The sequence below is a fragment of the Leptopilina heterotoma genome, unplaced genomic scaffold (assembly GCF_015476425.1).
Source record: "Leptopilina heterotoma isolate Lh14 unplaced genomic scaffold, ASM1547642v1 Lhet_114, whole genome shotgun sequence".
Lineage (NCBI taxonomy): Eukaryota > Metazoa > Arthropoda > Insecta > Hymenoptera > Figitidae > Leptopilina > Leptopilina heterotoma.
The window spans coordinates 1,810,338-1,835,382 of NW_025110833.1; the positions used below are offsets into that span (position 1 = coordinate 1,810,338).

Below are 25,045 nucleotides of genomic sequence, written 5' to 3' on the forward strand. Positions count from 1 at the left end.
TTTCATGACTTTATTTTCCTTCCTTCCTTCCTTCTCATTTTGTTAATCACTCAAAACTTGAAAATTAATCTACATGTATTTTTAAAGAACTATACAATTTTTTTTTTTATTTTTCATCATCATTCAGTGGAAAACTTTTTTCTCTTCTTCGTTTTTATAAAAAATACTTTTTTTTATAAATGCGTAAATTAATTAATAGTTTTACAATTAGAATTATAAATTATTTTTTCTCATCACTCTCCGATTCTGTCGTGTCCCATTCGTAATATTCAGGAATGGCAAACTTTTCCTCCACTGGTTTCGGTTGCAAATGTTCATTTGGTGTTTTCACAATATTTGTTTCTAGTGTTTCAATAATTGATTCCTCATTTTGTTCTTGTGAACTTGATGATGAATTTGTTGACGACGCTGGTGAACTCGATGATGAGGAGTTTGATTTTTCCTTAACGTTGGCAACATCATAGTCCCATTTTGATTCGATTTCTTTAGAATTTGATTTTGTATCTTTCGTGTTGTCTTCATTTGTATCGGAATTGTGGGAACGTTTCGTTTTCTTTCGTGAACTGCGATGTTCCTTTGATCTGTCTCGTTCGTGGCTTCGTTTTCTATGTCGGCTGCGATCGTTTCGCGAACGACGAGATTTACCACTGGAATATTTTCGACGTCTGTGTCTTGAATCACCATTTCCATTTCTATGCTCATCTTCGTAGCGACTTGAACGTCTGTTGGAATTTTTATAATGTTTCGAGTAATATTCCTCTTCTGATGTGTCATCATAGTCGCGATTCATTTTATTATCATTGTGATGATTGCGAAATCTACTGGAAGACGGATAATTGTTACGCTTTGAATTTTGATAACGATCGTCGGAATAACGACGACGACGATCGCCGTCCTTACGATCTGGCTCTGGATCCGGTGAATCCCATCTCCAGTTCCGACTATTGTTATCCATATCGCCACGCACCGAATCATCCCAATTATTTCCTTTATTTCTGTAAAAGAAAAACGAAAATTCCCTTTTTTTAAAATATTTATTAGAATCATTTTATTTGATTCTTCATTTTAGTCGTTTAAATTAAAATAGAAATAAAATAAATAAAAATGTATTTCTATCTTTATTTAAACGACTAAAATTTATTCTCTTTTTATTTTTTATAATAAAAAGAGATTTAATTTTTTTATTAAATTCAAAGATTTTCAAAACATTAATTTAAAAATTGAAAACATTTTAAAAAGAAAAATTATTTTCTTAATTATTAATGATCGAAATACAACAATTATTAACATCGATTTATAATTACCTGCTTTCGCTTCTTCGACTGCTTTCGTCGAGCCTCTTGACCCATCTCGGTGGACTCTTAACGTCATATTCATTATTGGGATTTCTAAAGACATGCAAAAAATTGCAAAATCGTCCTTTCGGGCAACGAGCCATTCCACAAATTGCCGTCCTCCATGATTTTATTCCAGTGAATTCACAATGAATTTGTCGTCTCGCAAACCATCGTCCTTTTAGTTTTCGAACCGCTCTAACAAAAAACCACCAGACAATTATTTTTAAATTTAAAAATTCTTTAACAATTTTATTCAACTTGATTAAAAAGTTTTCTACTAATTCTACATGTATGAATTTTAAATTTATTCACCTCGCAGCGTCACGTTCAGTATAATATTCCACATAAAGATTGCCACGTAAATGCGCTTCCGAATTACGACAGAATTTCAATGTTTTAATTTTACCAAAACTTTCAAGTTCAGGAACAACGTCCTTGTAGAATTCCTCAAAATGTTGTCGCAATTCTGCACGATCAACATCAAGAAATGAATCATTATCACCATCAGCTGGATTATTTTCCAATGAATAATGAGAATAAAATCCGGGAATTAATATCACCTTACTGAGACCAACTTTTTGATGATTTCTTGAGCAAACGTCGCCGTATCTTAAATTGGGAAATGTAAAATTAGTAAACTAGTGAAATAAATCAAAACTAAAAGCAAAAGTATTAATCCAAAAAGATTTACACGGAGAAATAAATTTAAAATATATTTAAAGTATAATCAAGAGAAAAATAAAAGTTTACTATCGTCGAAGAAATATTTTACCTGCACGATCCAGTTTTCGTGAAGAATTGACATATTTCCGCATTTTTCGATTGCGTTTCTGTAATCGTACGAAGAAATTCAGGAGTCTTCGCTCCATTATCAATGTAATCATTTATTTGCTTTTGTATTTCCTCCTGTCTTTCAAGTTCCTTTTCTATTCGACGTTTCTCCTCCTCCACTTTTCGCCGTTGCGCCTCTTGCTTCGTCTCGTACTCCTTTCGAATCATCTCTTCTTGTTCTAATTGCGCTTGTCGTGCTTTTTCTCTTCGTTCTTGCAGAGCTCTCCATTCCTCCTGAGCCCTTAACTATAAAAAGAAAAAAAAGATTAGAAACCTATAAATTTAATTAACCGTATAAAACAGAAAAACTAATCACAAAACTATTTATAATTTTATTTTTTTGACAAAGCTTTATTTCACAACTTGACTCAGTGTATCAAAAAATAACTTAATATTAAAAGAAAATATCTTTTTAAAAACAAGTGTAAAAATTAAATTATTTATTTGAAAAAATTAATGTAAATTTTAATATAAATGTTAATGTTCATATAAATGTAAATATAAATATAAATGTAAATGTAAATGTAAATGTAAATACAAATGTAAATGTTAATGTTAATATTAATGCAAAGTATGAATATAGAAAAGACGAAAAATGTTTCGTGGAGCAAAACGTTTTTGATTTAAGAAAAAAATTACCATAATGGCACAAAAATCTCTTCGAATCAAGAAAAAAATTATTTACAAAAATTCTATCATTGTTGAAGAATTTCACAGATAAGATAAGTTTTTAAAAAAAAATATATAAAAAGTATTACAGTTTATATAAAAATGAAAAAAAAAATCCGAACAAGAAAAAGAAGACAATTTTTTCACAAATACTCGAAATAATTAACTTATATTATTGACTGAGGTCATCCACCTTTAGATACTTCTTTATAGCTTTACTCTCTTAATTTAAACTCCATAAACCACCAGTTATTTAAAATGCAAAATAAAAAGTTAATAAAAATAAATTACCAGTTTAATAAATAAATTTAAAAAAACAATAAATAAAAAAACAAAATAAAAAGGTAATAAAAATAAATTAACAGTTTAATAAATAATCAATTTAAAAAAAACAAAAACAAAATAAAAAGGTGATAAAAAGAAATATTACCAGTTTAATAAACAAACAATTTAAAAAATTACCAATTTAATAAATTATCATGTTAATAAATTACCAATTGTAATAAATTATCATTTTAATAAATTACAAATTGTAATAAATTATCATTTTAATAAATTACCAATTGTAATAAATAATAATTTTAATAAATTAGCAATTAACAAAACGAAAACTTGCGCCGGAAAAAAATAAAATGAAGATACTCTCCGAATAAAAAAAAGGTTATAAACTATCAGGAATTTCTTCTTTTTCCTTTTTCCTATTTCTCAGAAAAGAATTTTACAAACGTGAATTCACATTTCATAAAAAAAAACTTACAATAAAATAATCCGGTGGTTTTGGTGCACATACTGTATCACTAGTTGAAATCATAATTAAAAAATTTTCTGCGACTTCATACACGTGTTGTGTTTACGAGTTCACAAACAAATGAATAAATACATTACTATATTAACAATTTTCGAAATAAATGACTACATTTCACGTATTGTTTAAACAAAATACTAAATATTATCAATTTTTATAAATAAAAAAGGACTAAATTTGAATTTTTTTTTTGTTTTTTTCTTTCCACAAGTGGAATAATAGAAGAAATAGAATAATTTCAAATATTGAAATTAATTTAAGTAAAGGGAAATAAGAAAAAAAAGAAAAAAACTTTGAAAAATTCTGCAAAACTTTCTAGAGTACTGTGTTTAGTTGACAGTTGTGTAAACTTGAATAAACCTCGCTGTGTAATAATCAGAGGAGAGTGATGGTTTTGTTATAATCAATAAAATACTATACAATGCTCTCTTATATCCACATTTACAGAAGGTCTTATAGATTCTAACAATTATTCAAAAGTCCTATAGACTCTATGTTCCTGTAGGTCAATTGCCTCACGGTTTGTTGAATTTTTTATAAATCTAACACTTCCAGGAGTTCAAGAGCCAAGGTGTGTTATACGTAATTGAACAATAAAATTATTTTTTATAACGAGGTTGTTAATTGTATATTAAGAACGATAATAAATCTTATTTTTATTATCAGTAATGATTAGTATTGGTAAAATTAGTTTTATAGTTAATAATATAGTAAATATTGTAGTAAATATTATAGTTAATATTAAAGTTAATATTAAAGTTAATAATATAGTTAATATTAAAGTTAATATTATAGTTAATTACGAATTAGGTGAATATAAAAATGTACTAAAAGACGAAAAAATTGTTTTTCTCTCACCTCCTTCTCCCACCACTCATGCTCCCCTTGAATTCTTTCCTGTTCCTCGACAATTTCCTTTTGTTTTTCTTCCTCCTCTTGTTCTTTAATCCAGTTTGAATATTCCGCGGTTTTTTCAAGTGCCGCCCTCAAACGTTCAGCGTCTGCGTCACGTTCCTCTGCTGCTCTACGACGAAGACGTCTTCGTCGTTCCTTTTTTACTCTTCGTCTCCATTCTTTATGACTCGGTTTTTTTCCACTAGCATTAACACTAATATCCATAACTAAACATATCAACCACAAAATATCTCTTCACGATTCCCTTTAATTGACAGATATGTTCATTCTGCCAATTACCTGCCTTACTCTCGCACTGTTCGCACTCGACTACACGTGTTTTCCAACTAACCGCCATATTAATAAAAACTACTTTATTGAGAAATTTTCCCAATTTTTCAACTCTCTTTTTTAACAAATACACAATCATAAAGTCAGGGTAAAAAACACTTTTTAATCAATTTCGTACTTGCTACGAATACCGGAATTATTTTACACGTTTTACACACAGAAAAAAAGATTGTCATTGTTGGATTTTTAACAATGTAACTATCGCTATCAAAGGGGAAAAATATACAAAAAGCGCGAATATTTAGAGAATCTAAACATTTTTGTAAGAGTAATGTATTTAATTAAGAAAAAACATTACCTCTTGTGTATTGTATCACTGGGAAGTAATTATTTCGGTGACTGAATGTAAAACAATAAAAACTTGAATAAAACTTGTGAAACGTTAATAGAACGTTTACTTACTTGAATAAAACGATATTCAATAATATTCAATTCAATTCAATATTAATTATAACAAAAAACACGAAAAACTATCAGAAAGATGCGAGGGAAGATTTAGTTAAGCTGAGTTCATAGAGGGGCGGATAAAGAAAAGTCCATTCTCAATTATGCACCAATCAAAAAAAACTTACCTTAAAGTCCCATTCACAGTGTGCGCCTCAAGTGTCCAAACATGTGACGTAAAAACTAACCTAAAAATCAAAACATGTCACATGTGCGTTATTTACTCACAAAAAAATAAAATATTTATAATGTAAATTACAAATATGTAAATAATATAAAATATTACTTTAAAGATCAATAAAGTCTTATTTTAATAAACTCAAGTGTTAAAAGCAGCTCTCTAAATTCATATTGTTTTGTTTTCCGAATGTTTTTTTTTAAATTGGAAAAAAGACAATGAGCGCCAAGGATTTTTACGAAATTCTCGGATGCTCCGAAAAAGCGACTTACGAGGATTTAAAGAGTGCTTTTCACAAATTAATATTGAAATCTCACCCTGATAAAGTGCACGACTCGAATAAGGATGCCGACGACTTTCATGAAATTCAAGAAGCGTGGACCATTCTCAGTAAACCTGAGAGCAGAAAACTTTATGATGCCGAACGTAAACAAGCGAAATTAGAAGAGGAAAGTATTGTCGTCCTTGCAAGAATTACTTCCGACGAACTCTATCCCAAGGATGAAAAATTCGCCTATCAATGTCGATGTGGCAGTGAATATATCATTGACAATGAGGACTTGAAAAATAACGAACAATTTTACGTCGCTTGCGACGAATGCACATTTTACATTCTAGTTCAAGTCAACAAAAATTCTCTAAATCTCTCCTCTTCCGCTTCATTCGGAACTTGATTGTAAACTGCAAAAAAAAAATCAATTTCGATATATGAAAATAAAACCGTTATATTTTACATAAATTTTGTTTTTAAATTTTAACCTAAAATACAAAAAATAAATTACGTAAAAGTATTTATAATAAATAAAAGTATTTAAGAGTATTTTTAAATATTTCAGGGTGGTCACAAGTTTCAGATTATGAATTTCCCTGAAAATTTACTGACATTAAAATTATTCTTTTTGCAGGAAAATATGAAAGTTTACGGAAAATGAATAAAATTTATGAATTTTAATTTTTTTCATGTAATTTCCCTGATTTCACTGACATGTGGCCACTCTGTATTTGGATAATTTTCCTTCTGTATTATTCAATTTCTATGGGATTCACATTAATTAATATTAACTGTATTGAAATTTATTTTCTATAAAAAGTTTTTTTATTCGTTTTTCATTAAACGGTTATTTTCGCCTGAATAATTGCATAAGAAATAAATGCGAGTGCAAAATGCAGCAACATTTTCTATTTCTTATAAAAAATGATACAACAGATAACACATTATTATAATTATAAACTATTGAGCAATATACAAATAAAACACGGTCCAACCATGTGACATGGATCCAGTAATAAAAGAAGCGTTCGCACGAACTGCATTTTCCAAAATATATATAATAAATAAATAACTTAATTTACCCGGTAAATATACTAAATTATTTTTTTTTCAATTCTAATTTCCATCGAGTTTAATTAATTACTTCATTTTTGTATTATTTTGTTAGTCGAATGGCAATTCGTGACAGTATTGCACAAAAATAATTAAAATTTCACAACTTTCATTACTGGACCATGGCGAAACCAGACTTATTATTTTTTCACAGATGTTTCCTAAAAACGTCGTTTTTCTTTTAATGCAAAAAACCCTTTTTTTCTCAGCTTTGTGAATAAATCGATCACTGATATTGACTCAAAAGGTTCATAGTTTTGCATTATTATTTTTTACATTACAAAATCATTTTCATTTGCATTCGATTCCTAATTGTTACGATATGAGTTTATAAATAAGAGGCAAATGATTTTTTTTCTAATCCCATGTCACACCTGCAGACATTTAAAAATAAAAAGAAAAAGTTTATAATAAACAGACTTTTTTTTCAGGCTAAACAGTCTTTTTTTTTATTTTTTAAATATAAAGATGGAAGAGTAGCCTGATTTTTTTTTTGACACCACTGACTGTTGTTTTCTTTTTAAAAAAAAGTAATAAAAGTCCTTTCATTCGAAATATCTATTTGATGTTCTATAAAATTCTAAAATTTTAAATTTTTAACACACATATTCTGTCTGCAAGTCAATCATGAGATTATTTTAATTAATTATTAATCGAATGGATGATTCATTCATTCAGATGAAAAAGAAATTTTTTTTCATATATACAATTTACGTTAAATATAAATAGAAAATGTATGTATGAAAAAAAAAATGTGCGTTCTTCTAAATCATTCGTTACTATTTTTTTTCATTTACTCAGAAAGCACTTATTAAATAAAAAATAACAATTTTCATCGTAAAACGATGACGAACAGTTAAATTGTTAATAAATATTAACTAGATTTAATCAAAATGGTAAAGTAAAAACAGTGTAACTATTCCACACGTGTGACATGTTTTTCTCAAACGTAAGTTACACCTTTGTCCATTTTAATATCATTTCGCCTACCTCGGTACTTTTTCAATTTTGTATTAAAAAAAAAAAATATCTTTACTGTGAAGGCAGTTATTATTTTTTCATGAAAATTTTATATTCTATTTTTTCAAACGAAAATATTCTTTTCCCGAGACACAATTAACTAAATATACATTAAACGCAATGTATTTACGATTATTAGAACATTAATTATCAAAATTTTGCATTCAACTGAAAAATATGAGCGTGAAAAATTACTGCTCTTATTATCAGAGGAATAAATCAGAATAATTTCAAATTTCAATTTATAAACCGAACTGACAGACAAATATTAATTACTTTCTTTTAACTAAACGTAACAGCCGAACGAACAATTTGGACGAATGTCCTGTCAGTATAATTTTCTTCAAAATACTATATGAAAATTTAAAAAAAATATTAAATATTCACTTTTCTGAATAAAAAAATATCTTCAAAAAATACGTGAAATAAATTTTTTCCTATTTACAAATATTTGTTTAATTAATTTAAGAAGATTCGATAACAGAAATTAGTTTTTAAACTAAAAGTGAAAGGGAAAAATAATTCAAAATAAGTAGAAATGATTCTAAAATAATAGTTTTTTCAAAGGCTCATTTTCCCTTTTGCACATTATTTTTAGTTTGAATTTGAAATTACTCGAAACTTCTTAAGAACGAATTAAACAACGAATCAAAAAGTTAGTCCAATATAAAAAAGAAAAGTTTTCAAACTTTGTTAATTAGCAAACTTTTGTTTTTAACAAATTGAAAGTTACATTTAGAAACGTAAACTTTAGTCTTCATAAGAGAAGAAAAGTAATAAAAAATAGAATAAAAATTCTTTTACACTTTTTTGACTAAATAATTCTTATAGAAGAAAATTGAAACTAACTTTTTGTCTCTTAAAATCAATCCGAATTTCGATTGAATCGATTTTCACAAGACTGAATTTTCCTAGCGCCCAATTATTACCTACTATTTATTATTAATATTATTATTACTATTACTATTATTATTATTGTTATTATTATTATTAGTATTTTATATAATTTATATTTTTTCCGAATTTTTATATGGCAGATTTTGTCAATTGTCGAATTTCCATTTAATATATTATCTAAAATTTATTTAAATGGAAATTCAATTCAACAAATTCAATTCAAAGTTCAATAAAATTCGATCCAATGGAAATTCGGATTAAAAAAATTTCACAAAAATACCCCCTGCCTTCTCCCTTTCAATTATCAAATGACCAAGTAGACTTTGCGTTAGTTTTGACACCAAGTCGATTTATTTTTTGTAATTTTGAAGTTCGTCTGAAGAAAAAAAAAATTGAAAAAGAGTCAAAACTACTGCAAAGTCTGTGTGGTAAATATAAACAATTAAAATTTCCGCATAAACCTTCAGTACAATTTATATATAAAAAAAAAACAAAAACTTGCCTGGATTTATATCGCCATTATCGTTCTCGATATAAAGCAATAATGAACCTTGTAAGTTCCGAACTCCTCTCATTAACTTCGAGTCTTTTGAGTCTCATATTTTTTTTTCCTCTCTTTCTTCTGTACACTGCGATAGGTACATTTCACATTTTGTTGTTTGCTTTTTTCAATTCGGTAAAATTAATCTCCATCTGCGTCACAAAAAGACACAAGGATGATTAAACGACTATTTCCAAATGCCGCTTACCTTGCATTTCCGGATTTTTCATGTGCAGTCTTATCACAATCACACCACTTAATACATGAAAAACATTGTACAGTAGATTGGTTAAGCTACCTAGTATTTTTTAAAATTATTTACAAAAGTCACGTAGCGAATTTAGATTTTTGTTTTGTGTTTTCTCTCACCCTCAAAAACTTATTTCACTTCCACGTCAAAATCGAGAACAAGAAGTTTTGTCTCCTCAGTTCCATTACGACTGCCAACAGCACACACGAGTTTTGTATCACTCGCTCGAATTCGCCACACCACACCACCGCTTCCGCCGCTCTCTAATGCTACGAGATTCCTTATGAAATCACCTGCGAAAAAAAGAAAAGAATTTGTAATTTCCAACATTTTAAGAAAAAAAATAAAATTTTTAGGAGCTAACGAATGTGAATGTATAAATTCTGGGGTTGACAAAAAAATTTAATTTTCTTTTTCCCCAATTGCCAGAAAGAATTTTGAATTTTTAACACAGACCCATATAAAAAAATTCTAAAAGACTTCATTTAGATTTAGAGTTTAACTAAAAAGATAATTTTTAAAAGCAAAAATTCGATTTAAAACTTTAATGATGTTTACCTTAAAATACTTGATTAATGCAAAAAAATTTTAATAAAATCCAATTACTTTTAGAAATTAAAATAAAGTTCTTAAATAATTGAATTGAATTCTTTAAACATTCAACTTTTTACAACATTTCAATAAAATTCCTTAAAAATTAAAGTATTATCACAATCTTCAATTACATTTATGTATCAAATTAAATTATTATCAGAATATTTCAATAAAATTCTGTAAAAAATTAAATTAATTTCAACAATTTCAACAAAAATTAATTAACGACTACAATTTAATTTTAAAAAATTCATTAATCATTCATTAAGTTCATTAATCATTCAATTCTTTTCAGAAATTTCAATGAAATTCTTTGAACGTTCAATTATTTTAAAAACTGTTAATAAAGTTCTTAAGAAATTCAATTATTATCAAAATTGTTCAAGAAATTTATATAAAAAGTTAAATTGATTTTTAAAATTTTTAATTAAATTCTTAAAAAACTCATTTAATTTCTAAAGTTTCAATAAAATTTTTTAAATAATTCAATTCCTTTCAGAAATTTCGTTAAAATTCTTTTAACACAGAATAATTTTCAAAATTTTCCATGCAAAATTCTTAAAAATATCTAAAAAATGTATTAATGAATTGTTTACTTAATTTACAATTTTCATCTTTTTCTAAAAAAACAGGTCAAAAATATGAAATAAGCTATTTTTGCCAAACTTCAAAGCCAAAAATCATTACAAAGACCACGCTGAATTTCCAAAATTTAGTGATACAGAAAAGGAAGAAAATAGTTTGAATTTTCGGAAATGCCCACAATTTACATCTTTTTCAAAAAAACGGGACAAAAATTCTCGAATAACTTTTTATTTGAGAATTTAATTATTGAAAAAAATCTAATTATCCACATTAATAAGAGTAATATAAAGATATTGTTTTTAAAATTCATTGTGATTGAAAAGTTTTTAAGATGGAAAAAAATGCATGGAGAATACACGATTTTAAAATTATTCGAAAATATCTTTAAACACCAAAAACTAGCATTTTACCAATAATTCCAGAAATTTTGATATTTTTCCAAGTTATCTGATAAAATTCCCTGACAATTTACGGAATTCTTCAAACTGATTTTCTCTGATTTTACTGATCTAAATGGCAATTCTGTTCTTTATAAATATATTTACTAACAAATATTTATGTTTAATTAGAAAAAAAGGCACTAACCAGTTTTAACATCCCACAGTTTAACAGTTCCGTCGTCGGAGGACGTTATCACGAAATGACTATTAAACTGAAGACATGTGACTGCTGACTGGTGTTTATTTGGACCGGAAAGCGTTTGTAGGCAGTGACCGCTGACAATGTCCCAAACTTTGACTGTTGAGTCCGCATTACCTGAGACAAGAATATTGTGACGTAATTCCATACCGGAAGTGAGGGATTGATGACCCATTAATGTATGTCTACATGCACCGGTCTCAACCTCCCAAACTCGAATGCTCGTATCAAGAGAACCGCTCACAACATGGACACCATCAAACTGAAAAAAAATTACATTATTATTCACCAATTTTTACCAAAATCCATTGAGATCAAAAACAGGGACAAAAAACTTGCGAGCAAAAAGAAATTGAGACAACAAAGTAGAGACTAAAAAGAAACTGAGATAAAAAAATAGAGACTAAAAAGAAATTGAGACAAAAAAATAGAGACTAAAAAGAAATTGAGATAAAAAAATTAGAGACTAAAAAAATTGAGACTGAAAAAAAAATTAAAAAAAGGTAGAGACTAAAAAGAAATTGAGACAAAAAAAATAGGGATTAAAAAGAAATTGAGACAAAAGGGTAGAGACTAAAAAGAAATTAAGACAAATATTGAGATTTAAAAGGAATTGAGACAAAAGGGCAGAGACGAAAAAAAAATTGAGATAAAAAATAGAGACTAAAAAGTATTTTTGAAAATTTTTGAAAATAATTGAAAAAAAGTTTAAAATATTTTTAAAAATTACCTGAAGCGAGTAAACACGATTCGTGTGTCCCTGGAGAGTATGAAGGCACTCTTCTCGTTCTGGATTCCAGACCTTGACCATGTAATCGTAAGCCCCGCTAACGACTAGTTTACCGTCGTATTGCACACATCTGACAGCCGCCAAATGTCCCACTAGCACGTGTAGACATTCGCCTGTATCGACTTTCCATACTCGTAAAGTTGCGTCCCTACTGCCGCTGACAACTTTATTCCCATGCAGATGCATACATCTCACTGTCGATGTATGTCCATACAACGTATGTATACAACATCCAGAATCAGCGTTCCATACTTTTAATGTTCGATCCGTACTGCCGCTGATGACCGTCGCTCCCGACATTTGTGACGACCAAACACCGCCCGTGTGTCCAACCAATGTTCGCAGACACTTCACAAATTAAAAAAGAAAAAAAGTATAGATAAATGTATAAATAATAAAATAATCATACAATAAAATGTATAAAATAATAATTATGCACTCGATATGAAAATATATAGTAAAGTAAAGAAAAATAAAAACAGGCTTCTCGCATTCGTCAATTAATTACAGCAGGGCTCGAATTTGTGAAAGTATTCAAAAATACGGACTTTACGGACCAATTACTGGCAAAAATATAATCAGTCCGAGTCAAATAAGAGAACATTTTACTTAAAACTACAAATTAAATTTTTTCATAACTATAAAACATGAAGTTATCGATCACTCCGAGTCTTCGACTCGGAGTGATCAATTTCTTCATGTTTTATAATAATTGAAGATGGCAAATTGATAAAATCATTATTTTATATTATAAGAATATTGTTACTGTAACTTCAACAAAATTATTTTCATCATTTCAATTCAATTATTATTTTCAAGAATTTTTAACTAAAATTCTTCTTTAAATCAATTAATTTTCGAAAAAATTCTCTGACAATTTTCAAATTCATTTTGTTTACAATATTTAATTTAACGAATTTCAATTATTCGTAAATTCTTCAATTAAATGTGTATTAGAAAATAATATAAAAAAATTCAATTATACTTTTACAAAAAAATTTTAAAATTCAACTATTTCTAAAAATTCACGCTATATTGCTTTTATTCAATTATTATCTAAAATTTTAACTGAAATTCATTTTTAAATCAATTCATATTAGAAAATTTTACTAGAATTAAATTATTTAAATACGAAAATAAATAATTTATTGAATAATTGAATGTTTTTAAAAATTCAATTCACATAAAGAATTTTATTAACAAATTTTTAAATAATTGAATTCTTTCGACTAATTTTAATAAAATTCTTAAGAATAATTACATTTTTCGAGGAATTCAATTAAAATTGTATTAAAAATAATTGAAATTCTGCGATGAGTTTTATTGTTTCTGAAAGTAATTGAATTCCTATGAAGGATTTTATTATTTTTAAACATAATTGAATTTCTGCAAAGGATTTTATTACTCTCCAAAACAATTGAATTTCTGCAATAATTTGGAACTTCTTCAAAATTAAATTTTTTTTAGTGTTTTCAACTACAATTTTTCTATAAATCCATTATTTTTAATCATTTTTGAAAACATTTTTTAAGAATTTTCAAATTCAATTTGTTTTTAACTGAAATTCATTTTTAAATAAGTTTATATTAGAAAATTCTACTAGAATTCAATTATTGAAATACAAAAAAAATAATTTATTGAATATTTGCCTGTTTCTTAAAATTGAATTCTCATAAAGAATTTCATCAAAAAATTTTTAAATAATTAAATTTGTTTGAAGAATTTTAATAAAATTTTTAATAATAATTACATTTGTCGAGGAATTCAATTAAAATTTTATTAAAAATAATTAAAATTCTGCATAGAATTTTATTAAAATTTTTGAAAATAATTGAATTTCGGAAAAGAATTTAATTATTTTTAAAAATAATTGAAATTTTGACTAGAATTTAAAAAAAAACTTTTGAACTTAATTGATTTTTTGCGAAGAATTTTATTACTTTGAAAAATAACTGAATTTCTGCAATCATTTGTAGGTACCAAGAAATTTTATTAAAATTGTATTGAATTCCTTCAAAGAATTTATGACTTATGAAAATAGTTCAATTCTGCGACAAATTTTATTAAAATTTTTGAAAATAATTGAATTCTTGCAAAGAGTTTTATTACAAATTTTTGAAAATAATTATAAATAACTAACTAGTATAAAGTTGATACATATTTAAAATCTACGTAATAAAAATAATAATAAATTCAATACCGCATTTCGCGCTCTGGCGCGCGTAACATTTATTGGTAAATTAATAATTTTTAAAAATAAATATTTAAATATTATTATGTTTTTACAATAATTAAAATTCTCAAAGATTTTAATTAAAAATGCTTTTAAAATTTAATTATTTTTAAAAATTTCAGGTATGTTCTATCTTTATTACTATGTATAAAGCTTCTCATATTCAATTGTTTTATAAAATTTTAACACAAATACTTTTCAAGTCAATTCTTTTCAGAAAATTTTATGAAAATTTAATTATGTAAATAAAAAAAATTTTTTTAAAAATTGATTATTTTTAAAAATTTCAACTGTAACTCTAATTTATGATATTTAAAAATTTTTTAATATGAGAAAGAAAATTTAAGGACAATTAAGATTTTCAATAATTTGATATTTTTCTACTACTTTGGGTAAAATTTCCTTATTTCTCTTATTTTCCTGTCTTGTAAGAACCTTGTTATTGTCAAAATTGATAAAAACGTAAAAAAATTTCTAATCAAAAATAATTTTACAGGCTAGGAATCACATCAAGTATAGTTTTTGTTCTAATAGAACGAAAGGAGCAATTATTTTTCCAAAAAAGAGCTAAAAAATTAATTAATGTATTGTAATTTTAATCAATTGTAGTTCTTAATTATATTTATTTATTGTTGTAAATAAATAAACACTTAAAATTTTAATAATTTGAAATTTGAGTCGACTAAGAATACATTAAATTAATTTGGGTTAATAAAGTTACATTTAGTAACAAATTTTTATATATTAATGAAACAAAGTGAATTAGTGATTTCTGAATTTATGATCATTTTGGAGAAAATAAATATTAACTTCATTTCAACTACTAGCGGGTTTAGTAGTAAAAATTCTCGAAAAAAAAGAAAAAGCGTATCTTTTAGTGTCACGAATCTAAAAAAGTATTCAAATAACAAGTAGCAAATCGTAAAAAAGTAGTAGATAGTAGATTTTTACTAGATGAGTGCAAAGTCCGTAAAAATAATTTTCCAAATAATAAATATTAAATTAACCAAAAACTACTTGAAAATATTTTACGATACCTTTCCAGTGATGGCGGACCACACTTTAAGCGTATTGTCATCCGATCCACTGACTATTCTATTCCCAGAGAATTGTAAGCAAGTAATGACATGATCGTCGTGGCCCTTGAGAACTTTTGGTGGACGGATTGGTTTCGTTCGCCAATTCATTTTAATATTGTGCTGCCTCATATACGCCTGCTTCCATGGTGACGAACTATTACCACCCGATGTACGTCCATTTTTTCTCTTCGACGATGGCGATTCTTTAAGATCATCAATGCCGGCCGCTCGACATTTATCCTTCCAAAGTAAATTGTCATCGGCAAGAAAACGCCAACTGCGACATGTTTGCGCCGCACGCAATAAATCCCTCGGCTCAAGAAATGCCAATACCGATAATGCTAATTCCCTTGGCAATAATGAAATAAAATCACGTTGAAATTGTGGTTCAATCACTTGCATCATGTGACGCACTTGCGTTGGTTCACATCTCTCTATTAATTCATCAATTGCCAACATTCTCTCTGCATTTGACCACCTCTGCGAGAGAAAATAAAATTATTAACTAAATTTCTATAAATATTACAATCAAAATTAGAAAATGTTACGCGCGTGAAACATGGGGCTCGATTTTTTATTATTATTATTATTATGCAAATTGCAAAACTTTTTATTTTCAAATATAAACTTCAATTTTTGAATAATTGCAGAATCAAAATTTAAAAAATTCACTTCTTAAATACATAATTATTTTCAAAAATTATAGTAAAATTCATTGCAAGAATTCATTTATTTTCATAAATAATTAATAATTATATTCTTCGGAAGAATTTAATTCTTCGCAGAAATTCAATTTCTGCCTTGGATCCAATAACTCGCCCGACGCTTGGAGGAACGCGCAACTGCCAGTCCATGCCAGTCAGTGAGCAGTGAGCGCCTCTGGGCCATTCACTGCTACCCGACTGGTATTAGCGCGTGCCTTCGAGCGTCGGGCGAGTTATTGAATCCAAGGCCTCAATTATAATGAAATTTCACAAAAGGATTCAATTATTTTTTTAAATTTGTAATAAAATTCCATAGAACAATTCAATTATTATCTAAAATTTTACTAAATTCTTAGAAACAATTAAATTATTTTTATAAATAATAAAATTCTTCTCAGGAATTCTATAATTTTTAATACAATTTTAATAAAATTCAATAATCAAATTTTTAATTATAATTATGAACAGACAAGATTTTTTTTTAAAAACTGAAAATATTCTTTGTTTAACAAAAACTTTAATAAAATTATTTAATAGAATTTAAAGTTCTCTTAATAATTTTAACAAAATTTTATAGTAAAATTATTAAATACAATTATTAACAAAATCGATTATATTCAAAAAATTAAAAAAAATGTTGAATGAATTCAATTATTTTCTAAAATTTTAATAAATTCTTCAATGAAATAATTCAATTATTTTCACAAATAGTAAAATTCTTAGTAAAAATTCAATTATTTTCAAAAATTTTAATAAAATTCTTATAATTTCAATTACTTTTAATTCAATTTTAATAAAATTCAATAATCAAATTTATAATTATAATTATTAACAGAAACGATTATTTTAAAAAGTGTAAAAAAAATTCTTTAATTCAATTATTTTCAATATTGTCAATTAAAAAAAATTATTAAAAAAAACATTATTTTCAAAAAACTTAAAGAAATTCTTCAAAAGAATTTAATTATTTACAAAAATTTTAATAAAATTATTTATTAGAATTTGATTTTCTATTAATAATTTTAATAAAATTTTACAGTAAAATTATTAAATACAATTAAACAAAATCGATTATATTCAAAAAATTAAAAAATTAGTTTGAAAGAATTCAATTATTTTTATAAATATGTAGTATAATTGTTTGCAAGAATTCAATTATATTTTAAAATTTTAATAAATTCTTCAATGAAACAATTTAATTTATTTTTACAAATAGTAAAATTCTTAGTAAAAATTCAATTATTTTCAAAAATTTTAATAAAATTCTTATAATTTCAATTATTTTTAATTCAATTTTAATAAAATTCAATAATCAAATTTATAATTATAATTATTGACAGACATGATTACATAAAAAATTGTAATCAAATTCTGAGAAGAATTTAATTATTTTTTAAAAATTTTAATAATGTTCAATAATCAAGTTTTTAATTTCAATTATTAACAAATACGATTGTTTTAAAAACTTGAAAGAAATTCTTCATGAAATTTAATTACTTTTAAATTATTCATTTAATATTATTAAAAAAAACTCCATTATTTAATAAAATACAAGGAAATTATTTAAAAGAATTTAATTAGGATTTTTAAAAATTTTAATAAAATTCTTTGTGAGAATTCAATCATTTTCATAAATAATAAAATTATTTGAAGGAATTAAATTATTTGCAAAACATTAATTTAAAATTTTAAATATTTAAAAAGAAAAATTATTAAAAAAGTCAGAAAACGAAGAAGCAAACTTACTTCAAACTGCGAACATTGATTATAATCAAAGACCGCGACTAAATTCTAAAGACTAAAATTAAAAACTAAATTCTATTCTATTCTATAAATATTATAAATAAAAATATAATATGAATATTTAAAGCCCGTTCCGTTGATTTTTGTAAATAAAAATAAATAAATATAATATAAATATAAATATTAATATTAAATTATAATAATAAATAATAAATATTAAATATTAAAAAATATATAATAAAGGAAATGTTTCACTTCTTTTGTAGAAATAACAAAAAAAAATTTCCCTTATCCATAAAGATAATTTTTTATACCTGAAATTGTAAAAGCCAATTACTCATTTCCGGCGGTGGATTATCTTTCGTGGGTATCAAGAATCTTACAGGTTTACCTTTATCATCTAATTTACGAGCAATTCTGCAAAAGAAAAAAAGAAATTTGTTGATTAAAATAAAAAAAATTATTATTCATTAATTTATTAATTTCTAAATATTAATTTATTATTTTAATTTAGAAATTAGATTAAATTAATAATTATTGATTATTAGTCATTAATTAGCGAAGATACTTACGCTATATGACACTTATCATCGGCACCGAGTTTTTTACAGGGTAAATTAGACTCTGCTTCGCTTTTTCGTTTTTTCTGTGGTTGCACAACGTCCAAAGGAACGCATGTGTGTAAAATTGGACTTTGAACTCGTTGTAAAGGGGGTTGTGATCGTAAAATAGGGGATTGACAGTCGCTCTCTTCGATTTCCTCATCGCACTCAGCATCACAAAACAGTCCTGTGTCACTAATCTGTAAACAAGATTTTTATTTATTATAATTTAATTAAAACAAAATGTTTATTAATTAAATTAATCGAAATAAATATATCCTTAAAATTCTCAACGAATTTTATTTACTTCCTCAAAGTAAAATTTAACTGCAACAATATTACGTCGAATATTTAAAAAAATAACTCAAAGCTTCCAAATGTTTATGTTTTGCTTTTCATAAGTCAATACTTTTGAAAAATATTACCATTGGCAGAAAATTTCGTTCGGTTAAACGAAACGTGGGTCGTAAATAAATAAAATTTAGATAATTTAGAAATAAAAGAAAGTAACGAAAAGAAAAGAAAAGTGAAGAAAATTCTAGAGAAAATGGAAACTGAATAGAAAAGTAATTACAAATTAAATAAAATAGAAAATTTCAGATTAAAATTGCGATTGAAATTGTAAATTTTAACTTTTCTGGGTGTAATTTTAATTTTTTAGAATTATAGAAAACTGCTAAAATTGAAATATGGAAAAGTATTTTTAGGTTAGGTTTAATTTACATAAATTAAAAATAAAAATAGATAAGGGTAATTAAAGATTGAATAAATTTTGTCTTCTAACACAAAAGCAAACAGAAATATTCAAGAGAAAATGGAAACTAAATAGAAAAGTTAGAAAAGAAGAGAAAAATTAGCACCAAATGGGAAATTTTAATTAAACTTGCGATTGTAATTGTAAATTTTAACTTTTCTGGATATCATTTCAATTTTTTAGAAGAAACTGCAAAAATTGAAATAGGCAAAAGTATTTTTAGGTTAGGTTTAGGTTAAATTTACATAAATTAAAAAGTAAAGATAAGAGTAATTAGAGATTGAATAAATTTTTATTTTCTAACCTCACTATCTTCCTCTGTACTCTCAGCTTCTGCTTCGTCTACCTCGTCGCCGTAATCTTCGGATTCACCATCTTGTGGCAGTGAACAATTTATTGGATCCAAAGTACTCGGTCCTGGAATTCCTTCAACGCCTTCGACAGGGCTTGGACTAGTTCCACCGGGTTTCTCTCGTGTTATTCCTTTCAACGACGATTGCGGGACAGACATTACTGACCTACGTTGATAATAATTATTATCATCAATTCTTTATAGAAAGAGAATGAAAACATTGTAAGAATAGATAGAAAGACAATAAAAACATTGTAAAAATAGAAAGAAAAAAAACATTGTAAGAATAGAAAGAGAATAAAATATAATTAAAATAATTAATAATTTTTTAATATTCTCAAAAAAAGCAAATAAAAAACACTAAAAAAAAAAAATTCTCCCACAATTATAAACATTTTTTCCCTTTATATTAATAAAAGTAAACAAAAAATAAAGTAAAAATGATTTTTTTCAAAAAGCTAGAATCCGGAAAAATATTTCTGCTTAATTAAAAACCATATAAGACAAAAATCGTTCACATGTATCATAATAATCACGAGAGAAATGCAAAAACAATAATAATAAAATACAAGGAAATAAAATATTTTCTTTATGAAATTTATACATAAAATTGCCTCGTGGTCTCAATTCTCGAAAATATCCACGTTTTTTTTCACTTCCCCACATTTCACGCATATGCAATATGAAGCATATTGAACATTGAAGCAATTGTATTTAAAAGCCGATTGTTATGATAAACAAAAAAAACAAACTGATGAAAAAATAGCCTCGAGCCAACAGAATGAGAACGAGTTCATTATTTTCCTTTCAAAAACTTTGAAAAGAAATATTTCAAAAATGGTCGAACAATTTCATGAGAAAGAGATTTTAAATACACATGTTGGATATACGTGAAGAGAAAAATTAAAAAAAAATATATATATATAATTATTACTGTAATCCTAACCTTGATAATGTAAATATGTTACACGAATATATTACAGATGAGCAGATATTTTTGACAAAATTAATATACTCTTTTCACACTCTATATCACCATTTCTTAATGTACATAATTTGAGGTTTCAATTTTCTCCCCAGGAGCTGGATAAGGAAAAAAAGAAGGTGTAAAAAAAAGAAAACTTACTTTGGCAGGTGATTTCTTTCTTTGCCGTCTTTCGATACACGGCTGACTGGAAGTGAAATTAAATTATTAAAGTCACATGCATGAACGAGGTTAGAACACAGGATAATTTTGTAAAAAAGTTAGAGCAGTGTGGTTCATAAAACAAAAACATGAGATAAATATAAACACAGACAAGGATCCATCCCGTAACTTGATTTTACAACACGCGTTCACACTTTGACCTTGTAGCAATAATTTTATCCGGAAGTGAGTTTTAAAACCGGAAAATCTCATTGGCCTGGAGTGGGTTTAAGTGTCATTCACAAGTTGCCTGCCTAGTGTGCCGAGCCAATGAAAACTGACATTAATGGAAGTTTGTCCATTGTTCGAATTATGATTCGCTGATAATTTCTCAGATTTAAAAACGAAGCGTTGTCATTGGTCCGAGAATTAATTTGTCCAAAAAGTCAAAATGATTCTTTTTCAAATTTTTCTTGTTTTTATATATTTTCATAAATAATAAAGAATAAAGAAAATAGAGTAAGATAAAATAATTTATCTTCTCTTTATAATATATTACTTTTCTGTAGAAAAATTAAATTAACAATTAAAATGGTATTTGAAATATTTAAATTCGACCAATGACGTTCATCGTTATAGAAATAAAGTTCAAAAATTCAAATAAACTTTTAAATAAGTAGTCGAATATTTTAATATAAAAGAAACAATCGAAATATCATAATTCGAAACAATTTACAATAAAATTAAACAATCAAGTACGGAAAGGATCCTTAAACAGACAAACTCTTTAAAAACTCGATTTTAAGTATATAAATATATTACACTTTCAGTTATAGTACACTTGTTGCGCAGTACGCAAAAATTTTCGAAATGAAAACAATAAAAATAAGAAGAAAGTCCTTTAAGATCAAAAACAAATTTCGATTTTTATTTAAAAGAGACAGTTTTGAAATAAAATACATATCAGAAAAAATAATTTTACATAAAAATATTTTTTCTCTAAACTTAAAAGAAAGGACCACGTAAAATAAATAAAAAAAATTCAAAGCTTCTTTAAAAATTAAAAAATTAGACAATTACAATTTTCAATGCCGGAGAAATTTGAAACAAAGACGAAATAGAAATAAAATATAAAATACATGGACTTTCTTTTCTTTTCTTTTTTTGTTTTCATTTACGTTGTCCGGTAAAACTTTTTTTTTCGCAGTACAAATTTAGAGTCCGCATAATGTAAAATTTTAAGAAGCAAGAGCTTACTTTCTAACATCTGTTATCTATTTTTTTTTTTAAAGCTGGCTTAAACTCTTGTATTTAAAATACAAGAGGCGGATTGTTTCGACATAATCAGACTGTTAATTTGCCATGTATTAAATTTTTCAATTGAACTTCTTTGCATTTTTTTCTAATTACTTTTTGTTTTAAATTAATATTTTTATTTATATTATAATTATAATTATAATTCAAAAAATTATTTCTCGAGAAAATTAATATTCAATTTTTATTTCTTTACTTTCAAGAATTTTTCTTTTATCTTATTTTCAATTTTATTTTAGTTAGAGAATAAATGGACTCTCTTTTTAGGAAAAATTCTCTTAATCTTAAGATTAAATAATTAAGATACATCTTAAGACATACATATATATTTTTATATATATATATTACATACCAGTATGTATATAATTAATTTTTTAATAAATGTTCAAAGAAAGAACTTCAATTGTTTTACTTTTAATACGTGGTTTTACACTATTAACATTAGATACAAGTGTATCATTGTACACATAATGACATGTTTAACATGCAATTAATCTGAAGCTTGCACAAACAGTATTGTTGCGCTTATTACTTCCCATTTTACACAGCCCTCCTCCTTTTAACTATATATAATATTTATTTATATATATAATATATTTATTCATCCGTTAACTTTTTTTTTCATTTATACGCGCTAAGAACATAACAAAACAATAATATAAAGAGCCAACTGAAAAAATTGTGACTTTAAAGTCTATTTCTTTTTTTAATTAGTCGAAAATAAATTGTTTTCGAGATTCGTCAAAAAATAATCATATTTTTTTATTTTTGCGACTAACTAAAAGTTCTGAATTTTTAACAATTAATCCAGCACCAAAAAAAAAAATAAAACTGAAACTAAATTAACAAATTCTGCTAGAATAAAAATAATTTTTATCATCAGGCGGTTTTTTTTCTCTTATTTCTCGAATTTGATATTATTGTTTTTGTAAAACAAAGACCGCCGGTATTTAATCTAATGAACGAGTATTTTTTTTAAAAAAACAAAATCGCACATAAAATCACATATCAACCACCAAAAAAAAAAAAAATTTTCTATAAAATACAAGTGCAAAGAGAATTTTTGAATGAATGTTTAAAATTACGCTGTTTTTTTCCAAATCTGAATTTGCACCATTTTTTGTTTTATTAAAATTAAAGAATTAAAAGAGGAATTAAAAGAGTAATTTTAAATATTCATTGTACAATCGATTACTATCCAGTTGAGAGAGACAGTTGATGTACATTACTTTGGAAAAACAAAAAAAAAAGACGAAACGTTTATAGATTAAACGATGTCATTGCACTGCTTTATTATCGTAAGAACTCAGCTATGTTCTAGCAAAATATTTTTTCTCTAACTTCCCTTTTCTATTGATAAACAGAAAAAATTCTTTTTGAATCTGCAAACTTTTCTATATTCCGAATTTAGAAGCTAATTCGGAATTAAAAAACCGAATTTTTTTTTTGCGTGTAAAAAATAAATTTCCCTCCCTCAATTTGAAATAAAATGCTTGAACATAATCCGGTTCCTTACAAAGGTATCAAAAATAATCTTATATCTTAAAGTCAGAAAGAAGGTCACTTTCGTGGACCTTCATTTTATTATAAAAGTCTTCGTATATCGATACTTCCAATAAAACTGGAATTATTTAGTATCTCTGCTATATGCATATGCATACATATATATTCTTATATATGTATAATATTTTATTTTCATAAAAATAGTAGTAGCAACCCAAAAAAAAATCTATAGCAGTGCGCGTATATTATATATTTTTTTTTAAATTAGCTACAACAATGCAGCGATCCTGTCAAATCGAAAAATACGATCTCACGAAATTTATACACAAAGAAAAAACAAACGTAATTCTTTGAAATCAATTTTTCGAAAAACATTTTTACAAAAATAAAATACACAATTGCAAAAACAAATAAAACATAAAATCAAAAAGAAAATTGTTCAAAAATACGGAAATGAAAAAAAGAAGAAAAGTTAATCAAACTTTATTTTGTCATATTTTTAATACTGAAAAATTTCACTTGGAAACTAAATTTTCATCAAAGTTGAACTTCGAAATAAAGGAAATATTTTTTAAAAGTTACTATGAAACATATTCTAACTGAACGTTTATTAATTGTTGAAAATTAATTTTTTAATAAATTATACAAAAAATTTGGGAGAAATAAAATTAGAAAGAAATAACAAAAATGTCGTTCATATGAACGTTCAAAACCTAACGGACAGAGAAACTTAAAGAGAAATATTTTTAGAAAAAATACTTCTTCATAAAAAAAAATTTTTAATTTTAAAAAAAGGTAAAAATAACAAAAAAGATTTTTTAATTTTGTAAAATTGTAAAAACGGAAAAATTCAATTTTAGTTTGAACGAAAAAAAAATTTTAATTTTTAAAATTATAATCAATAAAAATAACTTTTTAGATTAAACGAAAACAGAATTAAAATTCTAAATAAAATTTACATTTTCAATAAATATGTCAAAAAAACCAACGTAACAACAAATGAAAAATTTGACTAACTTTTTTTTAAATGCTGCAATTTGTCATTAAGTACGAAATAAAAAATAAAAACTAGCAAATTAAAAATGCTTCCTTCTTTTAAAAAAATTAAAAACAATTTCTTCTTTTGTTTTTAAATCTAGATTTGTTTTGCACTTGTATAACAATCACTCATTTCAGTCTTCTTTAGCTAATTAAAGATTAATAAACTAAATGAGTACGTCCTCTTTTTTTTAGAAAAAAAAAGAAAAACAATTTCGTTTTAAAAGAAATTTTCAAATTTTTAAAAAATAATCGTTTCTTTTTAAAAAAGCGTACACAACTAAAAGCAATATTAGAATTATTAGAAATTAGAAATTTCTCCCCTTTATAAACCTATTAAAATTAGGTTTTTATCACTTAAACGAAAGTAAAATCAATTTTTGTTACA

The 25,045-nt window shown here is 25.4% G+C and overlaps 3 protein-coding genes across 4 annotated transcripts; 1 reads left to right on the top strand and 2 right to left on the bottom strand.

Annotated features, from left to right (window-relative positions):
* Positions 1-23: 23 nt before the first annotated feature.
* LOC122508773 (U2 small nuclear ribonucleoprotein auxiliary factor 35 kDa subunit-related protein 2) lies at positions 24-5,372 on the bottom strand. The gene is made up of 5 exons (XM_043622309.1): positions 4,501-5,372; positions 2,110-2,414; positions 1,650-1,946; positions 1,305-1,532; positions 24-995 (listed from the first exon to the last, which is right to left on the bottom strand). Exons 1-5 carry the CDS (start codon positions 4,759-4,761, stop codon positions 221-223), a joined length of 1,866 nt encoding a protein of 621 aa, XP_043478244.1. The 5' UTR covers positions 4,762-5,372; the 3' UTR covers positions 24-220.
* Positions 5,373-5,521: 149 nt separating this feature from the next.
* Positions 5,522-6,248, top strand: LOC122508804 (dnaJ homolog subfamily C member 24-like). Its single transcript, XM_043622365.1, has one exon. The coding sequence runs from the start codon at positions 5,728-5,730 to the stop codon at positions 6,181-6,183; it is 456 nt and encodes a 151-aa protein (XP_043478300.1). The 5' UTR covers positions 5,522-5,727; the 3' UTR covers positions 6,184-6,248.
* Positions 6,249-6,582: 334 nt separating this feature from the next.
* LOC122508809 (F-box/WD repeat-containing protein 7) lies at positions 6,583-21,017 on the bottom strand. 2 transcript variants are annotated; one of them, XM_043622375.1, is made up of 9 exons: positions 20,803-21,017; positions 19,629-19,842; positions 18,541-18,770; positions 18,283-18,385; positions 15,480-16,001; positions 12,150-12,557; positions 11,366-11,681; positions 9,721-9,894; positions 6,583-9,503 (listed from the first exon to the last, which is right to left on the bottom strand). In XM_043622375.1, exons 2-8 carry the CDS (start codon positions 19,833-19,835, stop codon positions 9,731-9,733), a joined length of 1,950 nt encoding a protein of 649 aa, XP_043478310.1. In that variant the 5' UTR covers positions 19,836-19,842; positions 20,803-21,017; the 3' UTR covers positions 6,583-9,503; positions 9,721-9,730. The 2 variants fall into 2 exon arrangements, with proteins under 2 accessions (XP_043478310.1, XP_043478305.1); XM_043622370.1 differs by having other exon boundaries at positions 6,583-9,894.
* Positions 21,018-25,045: the final 4,028 nt, after the last annotated feature.

Coding starts and splice junctions, on each gene's coding strand:
- LOC122508773 (XM_043622309.1), bottom strand. CDS start 4,761: ATGGATATTAGTGTTAATGCTAGTGGAAAAAAACCGAGTCATAAAGAA. Junction 2,415..4,500: donor ATGAGTGGTGGGAGAAGGAG/GTGAGAGAAAAA, acceptor TTCTTTTTATAG/TTAAGGGCTCAGGAGGAATG. Junction 1,533..1,649: donor ACTGAACGTGACGCTGCGAG/GTGAATAAATTT, acceptor GTTTTTTGTTAG/AGCGGTTCGAAAACTAAAAG.
- LOC122508804 (XM_043622365.1), top strand. CDS start 5,728: ATGAGCGCCAAGGATTTTTACGAAATTCTCGGATGCTCCGAAAAAGCG.
- LOC122508809 (XM_043622375.1), bottom strand. CDS start 19,835: ATGTCTGTCCCGCAATCGTCGTTGAAAGGAATAACACGAGAGAAACCC. Junction 18,386..18,540: donor GATGATAAGTGTCATATAGC/GTAAGTATCTTC, acceptor TTTCTTTTGCAG/AATTGCTCGTAAATTAGATG. Junction 11,682..12,149: donor ATCGTGTTTACTCGCTTCAG/GTAATTTTTAAA, acceptor ATTTTTTTTCAG/TTTGATGGTGTCCATGTTGT.